Raw genomic sequence first — 23,207 nt, forward strand, 5'->3', positions numbered from 1 at the left:
GCGCGGCGGCGGCGGGGTCGGGTGTCTGGGAGGGGTTTGGGGATTCCCGGGGGTTCGGGGGCTCTAGAGGCACTGAGGGGGTCCCGGAGTATATATGGGGGTCCTTGGAGGGGTTTGCGGGTCTGGGGGCGCTGAGAGCTGCCAGGAAGTTTTGGGGGTGGTTTTGAGGGTCCCAGAGAGGTTGGTTGGGATCGCCAGGGAAAGGTTTGAGGGGCGGAGAGCTTGGTGCGGTTCTGTGCGTCATAGAGGAGGTTTGGCGGCGCAGGTGGGCCGGGGAGGTCCCCATGTGGTTTGGGAGGTCTTTGGGGTGGTTAAAGTGGCAGAGAGCTGGGATCCCGCTGACAAGAGAACTCCAGTCTCCCCCGTGGACACCCCAAATCTCCCCCCTAGAAACGCCAAACCATCCCAGGGACCCCCAAGCCCCGACGGGACTCTTATCAGCTCCCCTTAGATCTGTAAGCCTGTCCAAGGGAAAGATAGTAAAATTGGCTGAAAAATAAACTTTATAACACGATTTGAAGCATTAGAAAGCAGGCATTCTTTATCTGCGTGGGACACATGGAAGGATTTCTCCTTTAATTTGGTGTGCGTGGTGCAACTTTAGAACAGGCTATGGTCCTGGAGGGACCATGGTGATCATATTCACAGAATGCTTCCATATTACAGGTGACTGTAATAAATGGAATTGATTCGTGCTAACTAAATCATAACTATTTGGAAAGTTATTATTATAAGTAACCAAAAGAATCAGTGTTACTAGGCAGATGCACCCCTTTACAGGTGTTACATGTTAAAATTCAGGTACAGGATGTAGTTTGGAAGATAAGTGATGTCTCAAGAGAAAAACAGCCTTGAGATGGACAAAATTAGAACAACTTGAGGCATTGGGCCTAAAAAATCAGTAAATATCAGACTAATGAGTAGACTTACACAACACAATGCTTAGTACACACGCACAAACCTGAAAGGTTATCCAAAGGACAATAAGGAAGAGGGGAAGCCTTCACCAAAAGACCACCAAAAGAAGACTGAAGACCCCCTAACAACAAGTGGAGCACGTGCCGTGAAGAATAGTGATGAAAAATCAGAAATAGGAGGAAACTTATGGCAAACATTAATGAATATGTATAAGCATACAGTATATAAGTTTAGCTTGAAATGCTTTGTTTTGTGCATGAGGCAGGGTGGGAAGCCTCCGTACCCCGGTCAGTTCTGTATGTGAGGTGGGGTAACAAGCCCTCCCCATAACCCAGTTTAGTTTTTGCTTATGTTTGAATCATACTTAATTACTGGAAAATTATATATATCTAAATGATAATTTTTTACTAAATTGTATTCTTTTACTAAACTATATTCTTTTATAGAATATACCAAATTACTATTCAATTTACTAAATTGTATTAATTTTTAATTAAACTGTTAGTAACTCAAGGGACATAGTTGTCAAAATCCTAATTTCATTTATAGAGCTCCATCCAGCACCTTCAGGGCAGCTGAAAATTTCTCCATGTCATTTATCAGGAACCCCAAAAGTCTTCCAGGGACCCCCAACACCCCCCACGGACCCCCATCTTCCCACAGGGACCTTGTGGCTTGGGGGGTTCAGAGGGCTTAGGGGATCCCTGGGTAATTTGGGGGGAATCCCCATGTGGATTTGGAAGTCCCTGGATGGGGGGGGGGGGGGTGTGTGTGTCTCTGTCTCTGGACAGTTTTGAGGATCTCTGTGGGGTTCAGGGTTTCCCCATTTTTATGTCTTCATTTTAAGGCAAAAGCCCTCTTACTCCAGCTTTGCCATCATCTCTCCTGGCTCCAGCTGATTTTCTTCAGCTTTTTCAGCCATTTGGGCCAGAATTTTCCATTCCATGAAATTCCCTGCTGGGACTCGGGTCATTAATTTTGGGTAAAAACCATCTGGATTTGGTCTGTCCCTCCTGTAGGGTTGTGGGGCCAGAGGGTATCATGGGGGACAGTGTTTCTGGGAATTTAGGGAATTTGGGATGATCACCATGGATCCCACATCTGTTGTGACATCCCTGTGGGTCCCACACCTGTCACAATATCCCTGTGGGTTCCCCTCCTGTCATGTCCTATTGGTGACAGGATCCAGCTGCCAGTTCCCAAATTCTCTGGAACTGTGGGTCATGCCCCTCGGCCCCTCCTCCCCACCCCTCATCCTGAAATTCTGCTGAATCTGCCCAAATCTGCACGCTTTGGCTGTGGCTTGGGTATATTTATTTGAGTACAAAAAGAGTGATTTTTGGACAAACATTCCATGTCTGCGAGGTCCCGGGAGTTGAAGAGCCAAGGGGCTGGTGAGTAGGGAAGAGTGGGGAGGCTTTATTCCTTCTTTATTCCTTCTTAATTCTTGGCTTTCCTTATTTTGGGGGGATTGGTAGAAATTGAGGATTTTTTCTGCCCAAATTTCAGGGTTTTTTACCCTTTCTGTTCCCCAATTTTATGGCTTTTGCCTCCTTTCCCCCACAGGTTTAATAATTGTAACCCTTTTTCTTCTAAAATATTGGGTTTTAAACACATTTTTTCCACCCAATTCTCCGGGACTTGCCCTTTTTTGCACCTTTCCCCCAATTTTCAGATTTTTTGACCTCATCATGCCCAAAATTTGATGAGGGTTTTTTTTTTCCCCCTCTTTTTTGAGGTCAAATTGAGCATTTGGGAGGGTTTGTGTGGGACAAGGTGAGTGAAAGGTTTTCTTGGATGTTGAGCCCCATTTTGATCCATATTTGGGGAATACTGGGCAAAAAAAGACACGTTTTGACCAAAACTGGGAGGATTTGGGGAAAAATTCATCCTTTCCATGATGTTTTACTGTGGATTTGGTGGAAATGGGGTGCTGAGGTGGCATCAACAGGAGAGGTGGACAGGGGGGCTTTGTCAGCATTTAAACCTCATTTTGATGTGAATCTAGGTGATTTGGGTTAAATGCATCTGTTTTGGAAGTGAATCTGATAGAGATGGAGACTGATACAGCCTCAGGTTGCGGGGAGGGGGAGGAGAATGGGAGGGAGGGATGGTTGCCTCAGCTGTTTAATTACATTTTGACTGAAAAGGGAAAGGGGGGTGGATTGGGGGAAAAATATTTTTAACCAAAATGGGGGAATTTGGGAAGAAAAACTATTTTGGTCTAAATTTGGGGAGTTCTGGACAAAATAGCGTTTGGAATGTTTGGGGTGGGTTTGGGGGCAGTGGGGGCCAAAATAAGCCCCAAGAGGTTTTTCCATGGGAGGAAAATAGGCATTTTGGGGTGATTTGGGGTTGTTTGAGGCTTCTGGAGACATCTCAGGGCTCACATGGATTTTTCCCATAAAATAAGAATTTTTAGTGATTTTGGGTGTTTTTCACAGGGATGGCAGAAGATGGGATCTGGTGGTTCCTCCTTCCTTTCTTTGGTGAGCAAAACACACAAGATCCCCAAATTTCCTGGGTTTTGTACTTATTTCCAGGCTTTGTAGCACAGAAAATTAAATACTGGGCTTGTTTTTGCCTGAAAATTCCCCTCTTCCCTCATTTTGCATTTTCTCCAACAACCTGTCAGCTGCAGATTTATTTTTTTTAACCAAAATAACCCTTTAAATTTTTTTTTTTTTTTTTAATCCAAAAGCCTTTAGAATCTTCTTCTTTATTTTTCATGAGCACCTCATTAATTTTCATGGAAAAATCCCCTTTATCCTCACTTTCTAAGAAAACCAAAAAAGTGCACTTCTCCTCGTTATTTCACTTAACTTTTTGGTTGTGTTTTTTGTTGTTGTTGTTGTTGTTTTTGAGCCAAAATTCTAATGATAAGTTTTAGTGTTTTTCCAGGAAAAAAAAAATGCAAGATCTATATGCTGTAATTTAATTTTTTTTTTCTGGAGAAAAAAGATCGATTTTTATATTTATTTATTTATTTTATGAAAAGGTTCTTTTATTTGCTCTTTTTTAATAAAAGCAGATGGTTCTTAAGGAAGAAAAAAAACCAAAACCCTTTCATTCGTTATTTTCCTGGCTTTTTTCTAATTTTCATGAAAACTTCTTATCAATCCAATTTTTAGATAGTGCTTTAAAGAAAAAAAAATATTCCCTTAAGACTTTCTTGGGTTTTTTGTTTGTTTTTTTTTTTAATTCTGTGTTTTAGATGTACTCATTAAAGGAAAAAAAGCCCTCTTGAAGTCTGTTTTAAATCTCATGCATTTTTAAAGAAAAAAATCCTCATTCACTCTGTTCTAATTTTTAAAATCCCAGTTGCTAATTTCCCTGTTGATTTTTCTTCAAAATCCCCCTTTTTTTAAAAAGCAACCCTTTTTAATGTATTAATTCAGAATGCTTCCTTTAATCCTATTTATTGTTCACAGTCAAACCTCATTATTTCCTGTTTTTCCCCCAAAACATTCAAATTCCATTTTTTTCAGAAAAGATCACCAGAATTATCTTTTTTTTACCCAACATCCCCAATTCCCTATTTTTTAAATATAAAAAAATCTTTATCACTAACTTTTATATATAGACTGAGTTTTACTCAATTTTCATCTCATTGTCATGGTTTTTTTCCCCCAACAATCTCAAAAATATCTTTTTTTTTTTTTTTTTTTTTTTTTTTTTGGAGAAGATACCCACTCTTTTTGATATGTTTTGGACAAAAAAGGGCTACTTTGTTATTTTGTAGTATTAAAAAAAATCCCTGAAAATATTTAAATATTTTTGATCCTTTAAAGCTGTCTTTTATTTGTTTATTTATAATTTTATATATTTTTATATGCATATATATTTGTATATGCATTTTTTCTTATAAAAATAATTTTAAAATTAATTGGCTAATAATAATATTAAATAGTGTAATTGAATAACATAATACTGATTAATAGGAGAATAATTTCTTATAAATATTCATCTATATTTTTATGTGTTGTGGATCTATTAATAATATACATACACTACAATAGTGATATATATAACCTCTACTGTAATTCTATAAAAAATACAGCATATGATCTGCTATAATTATGTTGTTATTATTGTTATTCTTGATTTGCATTTTCTAGTAAAAATTACTGTGAAAATTAAATATAAAATTATTTAAAAGTTTATATGGATGCATAGAAGGTGTGAAATATAAAAACATATAATATATTTCTATTAGCATAATATATTAGTGTAGTTATTACTGTATATTCTTATATTAACTAATATATAGCATACTACATATTAGTATTATATATAACTACATCTAGTTATTGAAAGATAATTATACAAGATAAAATAAATATAAATTGCTAAAAGTATAATTATATACAATTCTGGATTATTTTACAATGTAATATGACATATTAGTTGCATGGTATTACATGAATGACATTATTGTATTATAATGTTTTATAACTGTATACAATTAATATTATATTTAATAACGTTATTATATATTATTTTAATTAATGTTATAATGTAATATCCCCTATTATAATTGTTATATTAATTACGTGTTATGATAAGGACTGTATTGCAATGTAGTATAATATGATGATAAATTAATTCTATTCTGGTCTATAATATACTAAAATAATTTTGCTCCTTATTGCTTATTTTTCCTGATTTTGACCATTTTTTCCCCCAAATCGTTCCTATGAAAACAAGAAATAAAATTATTCTAAATCGCTATCTGTATAATTTTATAGAGAAAATATAAATTATCTAATGTTGTATATAGTTATAAAAATAACATGTAATTTTTTTTATGATGAGTAATAGTGAAATAAAGTCAATAACCACAGCACTTATTATTATATTTATTTATTTTTAATATTTATGGATTTGGATTAAATATTTGCTGATGTTTCTATTAAGTACAAAATAATAGAAAATAAACTACTATATATTTAAGTATTGTATATCACAATGTTATAATTAATAGACCTGTATGATAACAACATAGGAAACTATATAACTATGTTATATATTGGATAAGCAGTATAATAATATAACAGTCTGAAAATGCAATTGACATGTTTTTACTGATATATGAGTCTTATGTTTTTAATATTTTATCAGTGTGCTAATGAGTAGTAATATGCTAAAGTATATTACTTGATACTATTAATGTATCAGTAACACAGGATATAATAATATAAATGTCTAATAATAGTGTTGTTTTGAGGAATAGTATTTTATATAATTAATATCAGTTAATAATACTCTATTTCATTTATTAAGGCATTGATATATTTTAATAATTTGCTAATAGAACATATAAATAAGAGTTTACTATTTATATATTATTATTTATAGTTTTAGTTGGATGTTATTTATTAGCAGAATAAACTGTAAATATAATTTCTATTATGTTTATATATAAAAATAGACTTTATGAATTGCATACTGTAGGCATAAAACAGACTCGTGGTGGGAGACTTCTCTAAGCCAGGCTGCTCTTGGGATGAGCAATTTCTTATTTAAGTAGAAGGTGGAAGAGCTCTGTTTACGCTGCCAGCCACAGCGTAAACACGCTCAAAGAGGGAGAGAGAGAGTGGAAAGAGGGGGCTGAGAGCATGAGAGCAGAAGGTAATTACGAGGGTAGAGAGAGAGGGGCAAGATGGGGTAAGAGAGGGTGAGAGCCTAAGAGCTTAAGAGAGGTTAAGAGGCAAAGAGCATAAGAGGTAAAAAGAGTTAAGTTTTTGTTGCAATACATTATATCTTTTTCTATAGTGAATATTCTAATTCCCGGTGACCAAGTACATGACACACATTCTATAGAATTTACATGTAGCCTGTAAGAACTACTACATTACCATTCAGTGTTACATTTTAAACTCTAAAAGCTACTCTTCAAAGTCTTCTCTTACTGCTTCAACCTTTGGATTCACTGGCAGCAGAAGGGTATTGTTCAATCAACAGGAATTCTCCTTCAGCTGGCTAGGCTATTGTTCTTTGGTTATATAGTAACTAACACTCAGTATCCTATAGCTAAAAACAAGTTTTCATTTCTATTTTGATTCTGGGTTTCATATTTTCAGAATCTTTTGCTAAACAATCCTATTCATAAGGTTTCCTTGTTTCATCTTCCCCAACAGGATACTGCAGTCATATTTTTAATGTCATTTCAGTTCAGTTCCTACCACAAAATAGGAAAATTGATATATAAATTTATATAAAAATATCAACATAAAAATATAAAAGCCCCCTTTATGTAACCCCCTTGGTTAATATAAAAATTAACCAAAGCCCCTTTTTTCCCTGTTTTCCCAGAACTCTCCAGTGCCAGCTACCGGAGCCAGGAGTTCCTGGCTGTGTTCCCACAAAATGATGATGAGTCCCCCAGTGCCTACCTGCAGCTGCTGCTCACCTCCTATGGCCCTGCCAGCACCCAGGTGTCACTGACGCTCCGTGGCAGGTCCATCACCCAGAACGTCACCCTGAGGCTGGATGTCACTGTGCCCTTGCCCCTCCCTGCTAACCTGGAACTCCCTGGAAGCCGCACTTGCCATAAAACCTTGGTGATCCAGGCCAGTGCTGACATCTCTATGGTGGCCGCCAGCACCAAGGGCTACACCATGGGTGCCACCGCCTTCCTGCCTGTGGAGAGCCTGGGCACCAGGTACTACATGGTGACACTTGTTGGGAACTACACTTATGGCCTGACCGAGTTTGTGGTGGCCGCAGGCGCTGCCACCACTGCTACCAGCATCACCACCACTGCCACTTTCCACTATACTGGGGCCACCTATGTGCCCGGTGCTGTGCTATGCCTGTTCCTACAGCCCTATCACAGCTTGCAGCTCCAGAGCAGCCAAGACTTCACTGGCACAGTCGTGGTGGCCGACACCCCTGTGGCCGTCCTCAGTAGCCACACCTGTGTCAAGGTGTCTGCTGGCTTTGACTTTGTGGTGGAGCAGCTCCTCCCAATGACAGCATGGGGGAGGAGCTATGTGGTGCCATCCAACCCACTGCAGACAGATGTTGACTTTGCTTATGTGGTGACGTATGAAGACAACACCATCACCTACCACACCGGCAGTGGAAATGCCACTGTGGCCATGGCAGCAGGGGAGGTACAGATGTTCGTGGTAAACCGTAACTCCCATCTGCATATCAGTACGAGGTAGTGGTGTTTTTCTTCAGCGGGTCATCTTGGCAAGATCTCTTCCTCCTTGTTGTCCTACCTGTCACAGCCCACTGCACTGCATTCCACTTCAGCAGTGTGCCCAGCCAGTATAACCATGCTATCCTCATTGCACCTACCACTGCCACTGCAACCACCACCCTCAACCATCAGCCAGACAGCACCATGGCATGGCAGGCCATTCCCGGCACAGATTTCTCCTGGGCCAGTATCACTGTGAGCGCAACGATGCAGAGCGCTGAGAACTCACAGGTGCCTGTTGGGCTCCTGGTGTTTGTGTTCCAGAGTTGCACTGGATATGGCTTCCCCGGGCTCTGTGCCGCCAGTGAGTACAGTCAGTCCACTGTTGTCTCACCCCAATGGTTGGGTGTTGTCCAGTTGGCCATTCATGGGTTTTCCCCTTCTTTTCAGTCCCCACACCACTCTCTTGTGAGGATTTGATATGCGAGGATAGGTGTGAGATGGTGGATGGACAGCTGGAATGCATCCAGGAGACTTTCTCCACCTGTTGGCTTGCTGGAGGGCCACATTACTGCAGTTTTGATGGAAAAACCTTTGATTTCATGGGAACATGTGCCTACACCTTGACCACCATCTGCAGTCCCGATCCCACCCTTCCTGCCTTCTCTGTTGAGGTCAAAAAGGAGGAAAAAGAGAACTCCAAAGTTTCCCCCATCAGCTCCATCACCATCCATGTTGACAATGTCACTGTCACTGCTGTCCAGTCAGAGAATGGGATGGTGAGGGTAAAGCGAAACCCATCATAATTCCTGAATTTCAAGTAATTTTATGGAATTTCACTGAAATTATGTATTTAGCAATGATCTTGAGGGTCTTTTCCTAAATAATTCCAGGATTTGATGGTGTGCAGGCAACCCTTGCACGAAAACACTTCTAGTCTTCTTAAACTCCTTGTATTGCCCAATTATGATGGGTTTTGGTTGTGTTGATGGTTGTCGTCCTGCAGGTGAATCACCGCTCACGCCTCCCCATCTCCTCACATGGGAAGCTCTGCATCCACCAGAAGGGTAAATCCATGTTAATTCAATTGAATTTCAACCTGAAGGTCCTCTACAACTGGGATGATCATGTAGTAATCAAACTTCCGGCTGCTCTTGTAATATCTCTCCTCCTTGCCTCCTTTGGGCCGAATTCTCTGTGGATACAACTTTTCTCTAGTCTCTCAGCCTCCTTTAAGCTGAATTCCTCTGGGATCCTCCCTCATGGGGAGGTCCACTTATCTCAGTCCTTATAATTCGAAGAAAACTCCCGAGCTCATTAGAATCTTGTTTCTCGTGTTTATTAACAGGTGATCATAAAACTTGACTGATCTCTTCAGGCTGGTTACAAGGTTAATCTTTGCAATTTGGCACATTTCTTTCTTCTGATGGTACAAACAAGGCCTTGTGGCACACTTCGTGTCTGATGCACAAAATGGCCCCGAACTACACAGTTCTTTTATCTTTATACCTATTTTTACCCAATTAACAATAGACACGTATATTATTTTTCTTAATGACCCAATGACCCATCACCTCTGTGATGCACCGCGGCATTTTCTATCCAATCACTTACTATTACCCAAAAACCTATAGGAGAAGAACATGAAGAAGAAAGAAGAAGGGACAAGGGACAACACCCTAAATCCTCCATCTTATCTCTTATTCTCTAAACTACTTTTTCACCCAGTGATTTAAAAAACTTTCTAATCTACACACTTAGATTTTTAGCTTTTCCTATCTAACTTTAACATTTGTTTTCATGTGTCACCATGAAAACATGCTCATGAATTTCATATTATATGAAATTCAATGTTTTTCTAGGTCTTGTAACTAAGTATCAGAAACAAGGGCACACACTCTGTATTCCAGACTCCAACATCTGCCCCTCTCTTTAAAAAAAAAATTTAAAAAAAATCAACCTAAACCTTTTCTTTGATTACTTTTCAAGAAGAGTTATTTTTCCTTCACTCATGCCCTATGCACTAACAACAGAACTGCTGCTCTGTTCCACAGAGCATTCTGCCTCCAGTTTTGAACATCAGTTAACTAACCACTCAAAGCTAGAGAAATAGATCTAGGTTGCTTACTTGATCAGTAGCTTAATTTGTCTAATTGCTCTAAAGTTTCTGCTGAAGCTACTTGAATTGAAAGCTGAGTTGTTACAGATCTCTATCTGAAATTTCATGAGTCAAACTCTTCACAATCAGGTGTAACTAAGATTGATAGAAGGTTACAATAAGATGTTGCCTCTTTGTATAGAGCATGATTTGGAGTAACATTCATTATCTCATCTTCATTCTGTTTTAATACAGAAAAATTGAATATTATACAAAAATCTGTTTTCACTGAGATAAGGTATACTTTCTTTTGAGTTAACTAAAAGAAGTGATGCAGGTGAAATTGCATCACAAAGTGATCAACAAAATGATACAGCTCAAGGGTGATACCTGATTCACCTTCATATTCAAGAACTTTATCCCTCGTGCAAGATTCTGAATCTTGACACAATTCACACCATGCTTTAACAAATGAGACTTTAAAATATCAATTTTCCCACTGTTTCACATGAAACCCAAAGTTCATTGCTCTTGCATGTTGGATCCAAGTTGTTCAGCTGTCAACTGTGGTCTTGATACAGTTCACATCTGTATGCTCTCTCTTTTGCTCTTTGGGCTCTGTTTGTCTTTGCAGCTGATGAGTTTCCATGTTCTTCGCTAGGAAGTTACTTCTGCTTTGAACCTGTGAATACATAAACATAGACTTTTCTCCAAATTATTAACTGAAATGAATTTTTAATCTTGTTTCTGAACTTTTGACCAGAACCAAAGAATTCTCTCTCAACTTTGCTTGAGTACTGTTAGAACAACACCTGATAATTGATGGAACTGGCTTTGTAAAAGACTTATATAAAAAGGACTGTTCAAGAATTATTTGCAATAGATCTTTACGTTTTTCCAAAAATTTAAGATATATAAGGTTCTTAGACTTCTGAGGCATAGCCTTGGTTCCCCCCCCCCTTTTTTTTTGTAATTAAGGTATTTGTTTTTTTTGTTATGACAATGAAAAACCATCAAAGTAAAACATTTGTCATGTATACACATAGGAAATAACACTTTTACAGAAATCAAAAACTTATTAAGAAGATGCATAATTAATATTATGCCATATTAAAATAATCTGTAATAGGAATTGCTAAATATACTAAACATATATTCTCATCCCAGAGTCTGCCACAGCTGATAAATCAATGGAAGATTGGAAAATCATGTCCGGATAACAATTTTCCAAGCCCACTGTAAAATCTAGCTGCTCTATTAATTCACTAATTGCCAAGTCAAATTGACCTGAATATTGTTTTGATGCAGAAAACTTCTGGGTTTATTAGTAAATTCTCTATCCAGGTAAAGTCAAGGCTTGGCCAGAGCCTTAGGCCTCATCTGGAAAGATGTCTCTTAAGTCATTTTCAAAGCAAGGGGTTTAAAAATATAAGATGCTTAAAACACAGCAAACTTTTAAAAGGCATTTGTATAAAGCAAATGACCAGAAGTCTCAGGTACCAGACCAATTAAACCATTCAGCAGTTGGTTTAATCTGAAGCATCTCCCATGGCAGCTGATCCTCAGCAATGGTACATTTTAAAATTCTGGAAACACTGAAAAATAAGAAAGCTATAACGAACAAAAATTGCAGAAATTGCAACAAATATATCACAATTCCATGTTATCTGGCTTTGAGAATAACCCATAATAACTGTAGATGTTATTAAAAATTACCCATTCGTAACAAGAATTTGCTTGGCATATGCCTTAATTTGTTAGGATTTTTTGAGTGCAGTTTTACTAGGAAAAAAAATACAATACCAGAGATTTGGTAAGTTGCTATTCAGCTTTTGTAGTACTTTTCAGAAACATTAACTTTTTAACTGAAATCCAAAATCCAAATTGGTATATATGTATATAAGCTTTTATAAATGTTTTTTTATAACAAAAGGAGTCACATTAAAATTACCTTATTAAAATTGTCAAAAAACCAAGCAAATGGGTAATGTACGGTTAACATAACTTTGAGATTACTGAAAATTGTATTGAACTAAATCTTCAATACACTTATTAAAATAAAAGGGAAGGTTAAAAATGAAAGAAACTTTTCATTCAATCCTTTTTCTGTAGGGTAAATCATAAGATCTTTCAACTCAATTTTAAAGAAATGTATCTTGCAGTAATTAACTGTAACTATAGTAATAATACTTGATGATCACCCCATATCATACAATATTACATTATCAGATGTATAGAGAAAATAACATTTTCAAAACCTTTGTTATAAATGCAACGGCAGATTAAAGATTAACAAAGATAAATTTATTATAAATTAATAAAGCAACAAACAGCGAGGAAAAAACCACAATAAATGGACAGCGCAGCGCTGGGTGGACAGGGTCTATACGCAAGGTATAGGTGTTCCCAAATCCACGTCTGAGGGTTCTCTGGCCTGGGTTTTTATAGGGATTTTATGTCCCCAGGCTAGAATTCCAACCAGTTTCCATTCACCAAATGTCCCTGATTGTCTGGTGAATGGATTTCCTGGCCTAGAACATTGAGTCAGTAAGTATCCGGGCAGAGTCTCCTCAAATGCAAAGTGAGTCTGTACGTATTTTAACATATTTCATCACAGCAGAATCGAGGGATCCGGGCTAGCGCCGATGGATATCTCGGAGGAGTAGTCTCTTCTTTGTCTTTCTTGATTGAGTTTCTGTAGTATGGGTTTGGCGGGTGTGGTGTTCGATTCTGGCAACGACCATCTTCCTGGGGCTCGTCCCTTTTGTCTTGCTTGATGGTCTCCGGCCGAAATCGGCCGGGCGTTGCCTTTCTCTGGAGGTAGACTTTCAGGCTGGTTCTTTTGTTTCTATGATGGCCTGTGTCCTGTCCTTTCCTCCGAGTTGATGAGTCTGCTGAAGCTTGTTATCTGGGGGGGGTTCTTTTGCAATTCGTGACTTTGGAAAAGGAATTCTACCTCGACCTGGAGGAGAATTCCTTATTCCATATTTTCATTTGGTTATAATTACACATACTTTATTTAAACTTCTTATTCCGAATTTTTATTTACCCAATTCTTTATTACAGTCCCCCACCTAATAATTTGAACACATTAAAAATTCGTGTTTTCATACTTTTTTCAGAGGAATATCAGGTTAGATAATGTCGTTTTCCTCTTGGTCTAACTCTTCTATATTTTCTGGGGACAACATATGTTTGTTCTCAAATTCCCTCAATGCTTTAACCGCATTTCTATTCTCTTTTTCTTCTTCTAACTTCATGATTTTTGAAAGAAGGGTAGTGTTTCCTTGTGCCTTTTCTGGGTCTATTGGGAGAGAGGCAATCTGCATTCCTTGAACGACAGAATGTATCAGTCTGATCAGACAAGGAATCAGGCAGGGTAGGAAGATGACTCCGGCAATAGAACATCCTATAAAGAATACTAGCTTTTTCCACCATGCCCCTTGCCCAAAAATTTGATTCCACCAAGAGGCTTGTAAAATCGAATTCCATTTCTGGACGGGTACATGGGCTACTTTCTTTATTTCAGCAGCTAGACCCTTTATAGTTTCTCCGAAGTCATCTATCTCCATGCAACACTCTGACTCGTTATATCTGCCACACACTCCTCCCTCCTCAGCTAGCAAATAGTCGAGAGCGAGTCTGTTTTGGTAGACAAAGGCTCTCATCTGGGAATGTTGTTTTGCTAGGAGTTCCAGGGCTTCTGAAGTGTGGTTTGAAACAACTTCTACCACAGCCTGTAACCTAATGAGCCGATTGAGGAGGTAGATTGGGGTCCTGTATCCCCAACTGCCATCATTTGCCCATGTTGCCGGTCGATAATATTGTATGATTCTTTCGGCGGGCCATTCCTCCCCCTTCCACTGGTGGTTACCTCCGGCTATTGGTAGCTCCCGTTTCAATTCCCTCTTTTGTCTGGCTAGAGTTTCAAAGAGGGGAGCACCTAAAGACCTGCTTTCATCTTTAGGTAATGTAAAGAAGAAAGGCCGAATTATTCCGAGTGTGCATGACCCTTTCCAATTTCTGGGCAATTCACTGTATGCTTTCTTTCCGCATATCCAGTAAATCCCATCCGGTGCCTTCCAATCTCTGTTAAGTTTTGCCGGGTCCTCCCAATATTCCCTCAGGCCGAGAAAGGCATGGAAGGGATTCGCCCCGTCCTGTTTGTTCCAACATAAACCAATTAGATCTATCCATTCGCAATTATTTTCCCGAGATTGGCTCCAATAGCCCTCGGGTGATTCCGGCTGCCAAATTTTTGTCTTTTTATCTGAATTTACCGAGAGAGTTTTTACACACGGGGTGTAACCAACTAGCTCGGTGAATTCCCTTCCTTCCCGACTGACACAAAAAGTTCCAATGATTCTTTTATCAATCACCCACCCCTCTGGTCGCCGGGTTGTTTTGGATAATTTCAATCCTGTCCACTTAAGTAATTGTTCTGGGGTTAATCCTTCTCCCTTCCATGGCCATCTTTCGGCTGATTTCAGGCCACCACATATCCAACAATTAGTCAATCCTAATTCGGTAGCTATTTCCTGCATCAGATCTATGAATAGATTCTGATTAGGGCTAGGTAGCTTCCAATTATCGTATTGTTTTTCTAATTGTTCGTATTGCTCACTGAGAGAGTTTAACCTCTCTTGTTCGAGTCTTTTTTTCTTATTTTCCATTTCCTGCCTTTTTAGTTCAAGAGTTAATTGTTTTATTTTATTTTCAGGGTCTGAACCATCCTCGTCTTTTGCGAAACAGATCACCTGATCAAACTGCAGACACACTCTGTCATCGTCATTTTTCAGTAAATCCAAAACTATCGGTTCATTACTGAATGACACTTTCGTTTCGTGTTTCAGGTTCCTCCCTTCCCAGTACAATTTCCCCCCCATGGTACAATATTTTAAGTTTGCTTTATTGTAACACAAGGGGTTGACTCTGTGATACGCAATGAACGTCGACTGTTTCTTTCCTCCAATCCAGACAGTTTTATTACACTGCCCGCAGACCGAGATTGGGGAAACCCCTCCTATATCTCTCTTACTTCGTAGATGGGTCGCTTGGACCTCTTTTTCCCCTGTGATATGGGGTTGCCTTTTTCCAGTACCTATCCCCGGGATGGAGCACCAAATTTTTCCTTCCAGCTTACACAGGTCCATTTGGGTACCGTTTGCCCAACATTCTCCTGCGTGCAATTCCGGAGGGCAGGTGATCCATGGCTCGGTTCGCGTGGCAGTTTGGCACTGCTCACACTTCCCCAGGGAGGTCGTCCCCGGAGGTGCCTCGGGGCCCATTCTCTCGGTCCAGCACATGGCTAGGTTCAGGATCGTCAGGATTCCCCACAATCGCATCCCTCTGCCATTCCCTCCGCCCGTACAAGAACATACGGCGGGGATAACCTTCTTCTCGGCAGCAAGGACTGTCTTCAGGGGCCCTTGACGTCCTGATGGCAAACCTCCTTTTAAAGGTTGCCCACCGAGATGCCTTGATCGTGCCGCTCCTGCACGGTACTTTTACGTTTCGGCGGCACTCTATTATTAGAGGTTCCGCCTTACAGTCCAAATGGCCTCGTAATCCTTTTTGAAAAAATCGGAACCACTCCGGAGAGTCGAGTTCCAAGATACCCACCCGGGTAGCAAGTGCTAGAAAAAGGTTGGTCTGTTCTAATTCCTCTTTGTAACACGCGGCACACAACCCTCTCGGTTTTTGCCCTCCCAAACAATGAGTCACCCACGTTTGTTTACAATATGCACACTTAAATGGTACAAAAGGAAAACAACATTCAAAATTGGTGCAACTTATCCTGTCTTCGCTGCTCATTTGTTGTTCCGCTGAAGCCTGATTTTCAATTCTCCCGGAGGGGTTACAACTTTCCACTCGGGGGAGTCGTGAACCGAAACTTTCTTCACTCGGGAAGAGTGTGTCCAGCCCTTTTCAGCCGTACGAACCGCGGTGTCTGTAGTCAGGAGGACGAGGTATGGTCCTTCCCAGTGAGGACTGAGGGGTTGCTCTTTCCACACTTTGATCAGTACCTTGTCCCCTGGTTGAATTTGGTGGATCGGAAATCCCAACGAGCTGCTTTGAGGAATCAATCCTCTTCTCCTTAACTCCTGTAAGTTTTTATTTATAGAAATGAGATAGGGTTTGAGTTGCACATCCTCTGTTTGAGGATGTTCAACCGGCATACCATGCTTGTACGGCATTCCATACAACATTTCAAAGGGGGACAGCCCTGTTTCTGAGTTCGGCATGGTTCTTATATTCAACAATGCCAAGGGGAGACATTTGACCCAGGACATTTTTGTTTCAATTGTCAATTTGGATATTTGTGATTTTAATGTCTGATTCATCCTCTCCACTTGCCCCGAGCTCTGAGGGTGCCAAGGAGTATGATATTGCCATCTGATCCCTAACGCATCGGACAACTGTTTGATAATTTTTGAGGTGAAATGTGTACCCTGGTCCGAATCAATATGGTCTACAATACCATATCTAGGAATTATTTCTTCCAGTAGAATTTTAGACACTGTTTGGGCCGTAGCCTTAGCTCTGGGAAAGGCCTCTACCCAATGTGTCAATTTATCTACTATGACTAACAAATATTTATTTCTGCCAATTTTCGGTAATTCTGTGAAATCCACTTGGATTCTTTCAAATGGTCGGTATGAGATTGGCCGACCTCCCCAATTGGTTTGCCGAAAATTCGCTCTGTTTACCTTTTGGCATATCACACATCCCTGTATCTCTTGTTTTGCAAGCTCGAAGATTCCTTTACACCCGAAGAATTTTAAAAATTGTTCAGCCAATGCCCTGGTTCCCCAATGGGTTTGTGCATGTAGTCTTTTGAGTATTCCTTTTGCTATCCCCTTCGGGACCAACTCCCTCCCGTCAGGTAACCACCATTTACCCTCTTTGAAATGTCCCCCTACCTTTTTGAAGTCTTCCTGCTCCTTTTCCGAAGGAAGCACTGAAACCTCTGGAGGTTCCCTTGGGACTAGCTCAGAAATACTTACGGTCAACAATGCCGCTCTTTTCGCCTCTTTATCCGCTAAATTGTTTCCCCTTGTATGGAATTGTCGTCCGGTCTGGTGTCCTTTTACATGAACCACAGATATCTCCAGTGGCTCCCTGACCGCTTCTAAAATTTGTCTAATTATTTCCTCATGTACCAATCCTTTTCCTTTAGTGTTGATCAGACCCCTTTCTTCCCAAATTTTCCCGAAGGTATGCACTATCCCAAATGCATACCTTGAATCGGTATAGATGGTTCCCCTTTTTCCCTTCAAGCCTTTGAGGGCTTTTAGGAGAGCAAAGAGTTCACATGCCTGTGCTGACCAATTTGCTTTTAGGGGACCCGATTCTACAGTCTGTCCTGTTATACCGTTTATGATGGCATAACCCGATTTACGTTTTCCCTCCATCATTCTCGAGGAACCATCGATAAACCATTTTTTTCCTCCTTCCAATTCCTGATCCTCCAGATCGGGTCTTACTTTAGTCTGTAATTCCACTGCTTCAATACAATTGTGTAGTAGCTTTCCCGTTGGTTCCCCGTACAAAAATTGCGCAGGGTTTTGTGCAGAGGTTGTCCTTAATTCCAATCCTGGCGAACTGATTAACATGGCTTCATATTTCAGAAGCCTTGAATCGGTCAACCATTTCTCTGCTTTTTGTTGTAAGATGTTTCTTACATCATGTGGAGTATAAACTATCAGGGGAGCTCCAAACGTTACCTTTTTGGCTTCCCCAACCAACAGTGCTACTGCCACAATTGCTTGCAGACACGTAGGCCAGCCCCGACTGACTGGATCTAGGATTTTGGACAAAAACCCTATGGGTTTCTTCTTTTCTGCCCATTCCTGGGTCAAAACTCCCTGTGCTGTTTGTCCACTTATATCGACAAACAGTTGAAACTCTTTTCTGATGTCTGGTAATGTTAGAACTGGAGCAGTGACAAGGGCATTCTTTAGTTCTTGGAATTTAATTTCGTCTTGCCCTGTCCATTTTAATCGATCTGTATTTAGCCTTTCATACAGAAATTTCACCTTTTCACTGTATCCTTCAATCCACTGTCTGCAATATCCCATGAGCCCTAAAAATTGCCTAATTTGTCTCTTGGTTTGTGGGGCAGGAAGTTCAAGAATTCCCACCACCCTCTCGGGATCTAATTTCTTTTTCCCTTGTGATATCCAATGTCCAAGATATTTTACTTCGGGCTCTGTGAATTGCAACTTGGATTTAGATACTTTCAACCCTTTTTGTCCCAGAAAATTCAGCAGGGAAATTGTAGGAGACGCTTTCTGGGGACGGTCAGAGACACGGCAAAGACCTCTATAATCGAGTTAAGTGTTAGAAGTTTATTTCAGGGCGTGGGGTAGAAAGAGAGAGAAAGAGCAAGAGAGGGCAAGAGAGGGCAATAGAGAGGGCAAGAGAGACGAAAAAAAAGCAAGCAAGACAAAAAAGAGAGCGCAAAAAAGAGAGTGAAAAGAGACCGAGCTCTTCTATACCACTACTTATATAACCTATACCTTTGAATATTCTATTCCTTAACTAACCAATCTTTCTAAGTATACTAATATAGTAACATTTGTGTACAACCTATAGAAATCGCTATTTTTGCATATTTTTAGTTATCTCAGGGTCCTTCAGACCTTTCCTTATAAGGCTGGGATGAGGGGTCTCAGCTTGGTTTTATTGCAGGAAAGAATGTGTTCTGGCATACCAGCCCGGTTGGTTTCTTTGAATTATTCAAACCGTGCTATCATTTGTATTTCTTCCTTAGCCTTTCTGGCTACAAAATCATATTTATAATTTCTTTCTAATTTTACCTTCCCAACAGGAAATGGTACATTTCTTCACCTGCTCTTCCGTGATTCCGGCGATTAGCAAATCGTCCACATATTGTAATAGTTTTGTCCCCTCCTCTGGAGTGAATTGAGTGAGTAGCTGCTCTAAGGCTTGTCCGAACAAGTTCGGAGATTCAACGAATCCTTGTGGAAGGACCGTCCACCGCAATTGCTGATTTCGATTGGTATCTGGGTCCTCCCACTGGAAAGCGAAAAAATTCCTACTCCCTTCATCCAGAGGACATGTCCAGAATGCATCTTTTAAATCAATTACACTATACCATACATCCTCTGGTGAGAGTCTGTTTAGTAGAGTGTAAGGATTTGCTACCACCGGAAACCTGGTTCGGGTTCTAGCATTTACAGCTCTCAAGTCCTGAACCAATCGGAAGTTCCCATCGGCTTTCTTTACTGCCAGGATGGGGGTGTTATGTGGGGACATGCAGGGCTCGAACGTGCCTCCTTTAAGCAGCTCGTCAATTATTAATTTCAAACCCTTCCTCCCTTCGGCTGGGATGGGGTATTGTCGGATCCTTATCGGATTCTCTGGATTTTCAATTTCAATTTTGATGGGAGCAATATCTAATTTTCCCACTTCCCCCTTTGAGTGCCATACTCGGGGGTCAGTTTCTTTTTCATCTTTTGAAGTTAAATGCAACACCTTCACTACTAATTCTGAATTTTTCACAATGATATTTATTCCTAAAGCTATGATCATATCTCTTCCCAATAGATTGTAGTCTGCTTCTTCTACAAGCAACAAATTTCCTAAACATATCTTATTTTCTGACTCGATTTCCACCTCCTTGATTACCGAGACTTTAAATGGATCTCCCTTTGCGCCAATTACAATTACTTTTTCTTTACTCGTTTCACACCCTATAGGCAACTTCTGCAGGGTGCTTCTCTCAGCCCCGGTATCAACCAGGAAACTCATTTCCTGGCGGTGGGGACCTACCTTCAATTTTATCAAGGGCTCTTTTGCTGTTACTGTCCCCATTTGAAAGAGCCCAAGACTTCCCTAATCTTCTTTAAATATTTGTTCATATTTTATTCGTTTCCTGCAATCCTTTTTCATGTGTCCTACTTTCTTACAGTAGAAACACTCTGGAGGATCCTTTCGAGGAGGAGTTTCCTCCTTTTGAGATCCTTTTTGTTTTTTAGGTATCTGTTTACCCTGTTTCTGTTCGTGTTTTTGGACTTCTTTTACTGCAGCCACTAATATTTTGGCTTGAAGTTTCTGTTTTTCGTCTTCTCTCCTCATATAAACCTTCTGAGCTTCCCTTAGAAGCTCTTGGAGACTCTTCTCCTGCCATCCATCAATTTTCTCAAGTTTCTTTCTAATGTCCTCCCATGATTTAGCCACAAACTGCGTTTTAAGCAGGACCTCCCCCACCGGGGAACTGGGATCAGTCCCGGAGTAAATCTGCAGACTTCTCCGCAACCTTTCTAACCATTCGGTAGGGGATTCCTCTTCTCCCTGACATTCCCCAAATACTTTGCTAATGTTCTGTCCTCTGGGGACCGCCTCTCTTATTCCTTGCACGATGATATTCCTCAAATCCATCATGCTTCTTCTCCCTTCCTCGGTCTGGGAGCTCCAGCTCGGGCTCACACTCGGCCACTTTTGGTCACCGGGTGTTCCCTGCGGGTGCCGCCTTTCCCAATCCCTGATGCCCGCCTGCTTAATCATTTCTCTCTCCTCCTGGCTAAACAGGGATCTCAGGATGGCCATGAGATCTTCGTAGGTGTAAATACTACTCCCTAGAAAATCGTCTAATTTTTCGGCCACTCCAAATGGGTCATCTAGCAGTCGCCCCATTTCTTTTTTGAATGCTCGTACATCCCCTGAGTTAAGGGGCACGTTTACAAATCCAATTACTCCGGGGGCGGTTGGCACTTCCCTGAGAGGGAACATTCGATGCCCATTTTCTGTCTCTCCCCATTCTCCATTCCCTATTTTTGATTTCCACCGAGTCCTGCTTGCAGGAGGGGAACTGGAGTTTGCGGGAGGCTTTCCCCTCATTGCTGGCGGGATGTCTGCCGCAGCTAAGTGACTCAGAGGGTTCCCTTCTGATACTTTCGGTGGTCCCAGCTGTGGTGGCCGGACCGGGATTTGTGGAGGGGGTAAGCCCCATCCTTGCGCCAACACCGACTCCAAAGAGGGTGCGGTGGCTGGGTTTTCTGCAGGTGGGGGGGTAGTGAGGGTTTCCGGCATTACTCCCGGTGGTTGAGGGGAGCGTGCTTCTGCTAGTTGCCCCATGGAACCCTCGGGTGCTGATGGTACTACTTGGTCCATCACCGGAGGCTCTACTGGCCCGCGGTACGGAGGGGGTAAGTGATCCAGGGGTTCCCAGGTCTCTGTCTTATGTTCGTTTTTCTGTTTCACTGGAAACAGCCGTACTTTGGTATTTAACCAGAGTTTGGCATATTCTTTCTCCTCAGCGTCTGACGAGACCTTTTTCTCTACGTGTGCGAGTAATTCTCTGCACGTCCATTTATCAAATGTCCCCAATACTGGCCAAGTGAGACAGTTTCTCAATTCCTGTCCTCCCCAGATCTCGGCACAGTAATAAATCATTTTTGCCTTGGATTTTCCTCGTTTCTCGGGACAACTTTCCCAATTTCTCAACATCCACCCTAAAGGACTCTCCGGTGGGATGTCTAGCATTTGTTTTGATTCCTCTGATGGGTTTTTCTCGTTATCTAGTTTCTGCGCTCTACTTTTTCTCTGTCCCATTTTCTTACGATTCTTACCTGCTCTGCGTTGTGTTCGTCTTTCTTTTTCCGCTTCTGAAAGTCCTAGATCGCACCAATACTTACCTCTCGGTTAGCTGTACTGGGGTTTTCTCGGTGTTCCGACTTTCTAAATCTTTTGGCTGAGAGAGTTTACCAGTTCCAGAGCTCGACTGGACGTCCCTTCCTCTCTCAGCCCCCTTTGATCGGTCCCCTGAGACTCCCTTTAGCCTCAGGCTTTACGAGTAAGGAAAGAGAGACCCTTTCACACAGAATCGCTTCCTTCGTGGCCGGCCAATTCCCTCGCGGGAGGATGGAAACGCGGCCTTGAAGTCCACACTCGCTTCGTGACCAGGTCACGTCTCTCACAAACTCGCCCGATCACCCGCTCAACCTCACAGTACTTACAGCAATTTTCCTGCGAGGGCGTCTTCGTGCACGTATGACTTTTTATGAGCTACCAAGCCGCGGCTTTCCCGAAGGCTCCCGCCTTCCCGAGCTCTCTGGATCCGTTTCCTTTTTATTATGGTTTTTCCTCAGCCTAAATTTGGTTCGGCAATCGGAGCGAACTGCGGAGGGTCTCTGCTCCCCAGGCCGCTGAAATCAGCGGGGGTACCCCCCTGGACAGCGAGATTCTCCCACAGTTTCTTCCGATCCAAGTCACGGCACCAATCTGTTATAAATGCAACGGCAGATTAAAGATTAACAAAGATAAATTTATTATAAATTAATAAAGCAACAAACAGCGAGGAAAAAACCACAATAAATGGACAGCGCAGCGCTGGGTGGACAGGGTCTATACGCAAGGTATAGGTGTTCCCAAATCCACGTCTGAGGGTTCTCTGGCCTGGGTTTTTATAGGGATTTTATGTCCCCAGGCTAGAATTCCAACCAGTTTCCATTCACCAAATGTCCCTGATTGTCTGGTGAATGGATTTCCTGGCCTAGAACATTGAGTCAGTAAGTATCCGGGCAGAGTCTCCTCAAATGCAAAGTGAGTCTGTACGTATTTTAACATATTTCATCACAGCAGAATCGAGGGATCCGGGCTAGCGCCGATGGATATCTCGGAGGAGTAGTCTCTTCTTTGTCTTTCTTGATTGAGTTTCTGTAGTATGGGTTTGGCGGGTGTGGTGTTCGATTCTGGCAACGACCATCTTCCTGGGGCTCGTCCCTTTTGTCTTGCTTGATGGTCTCCGGCCGAAATCGGCCGGGCGTTGCCTTTCTCTGGAGGTAGACTTTCAGGCTGGTTCTTTTGTTTCTATGATGGCCTGTGTCCTGTCCTTTCCTCCGAGTTGATGAGTCTGCTGAAGCTTGTTATCTGGGGGGGGTTCTTTTGCAATTCGTGACTTTGGAAAAGGAATTCTACCTCGACCTGGAGGAGAATTCCTTATTCCATATTTTCATTTGGTTATAATTACACATACTTTATTTAAACTTCTTATTCCGAATTTTTATTTACCCA

General features: G+C 41.2%; 1 protein-coding gene across 5 annotated transcripts in view; it reads left to right on the forward strand.

Annotated features, from left to right (window-relative positions):
• The window catches only part of LOC111942230 (IgGFc-binding protein-like), a 43,161-nt gene that overhangs the window by 2,688 nt on the left and 17,266 nt on the right, over positions 1-23,207 (forward strand). Inside the window, exons 1-4 of one of the 5 annotated variants that reach the window (XR_015279707.1) lie at positions 2,206-2,312; positions 3,363-3,407; positions 7,234-8,432; positions 8,519-9,460. Coding sequence is in view for 3 of the 5 variants with exons in the window: in XM_086865148.1 (XP_086721274.1) it covers positions 2,273-2,312; positions 3,363-3,407; positions 7,234-8,090 (942 nt within the window). In the remaining 2 variants the exon portion in view is untranslated. Of the gene's footprint in view, positions 1-13; positions 2,313-3,362; positions 3,408-7,233; positions 12,244-23,207 lie in introns of those variants that run through there. The other 4 variants (XR_015279708.1, XM_086865148.1, XM_086865150.1 and 1 more) reach the window with 4 other exon arrangements.

The sequence above is a fragment of the Cyanistes caeruleus genome, chromosome 28 (genome assembly GCF_971803275.1).
Source record: "Cyanistes caeruleus chromosome 28, bCyaCae1.hap1.1, whole genome shotgun sequence".
Lineage (NCBI taxonomy): Eukaryota > Metazoa > Chordata > Aves > Passeriformes > Paridae > Cyanistes > Cyanistes caeruleus.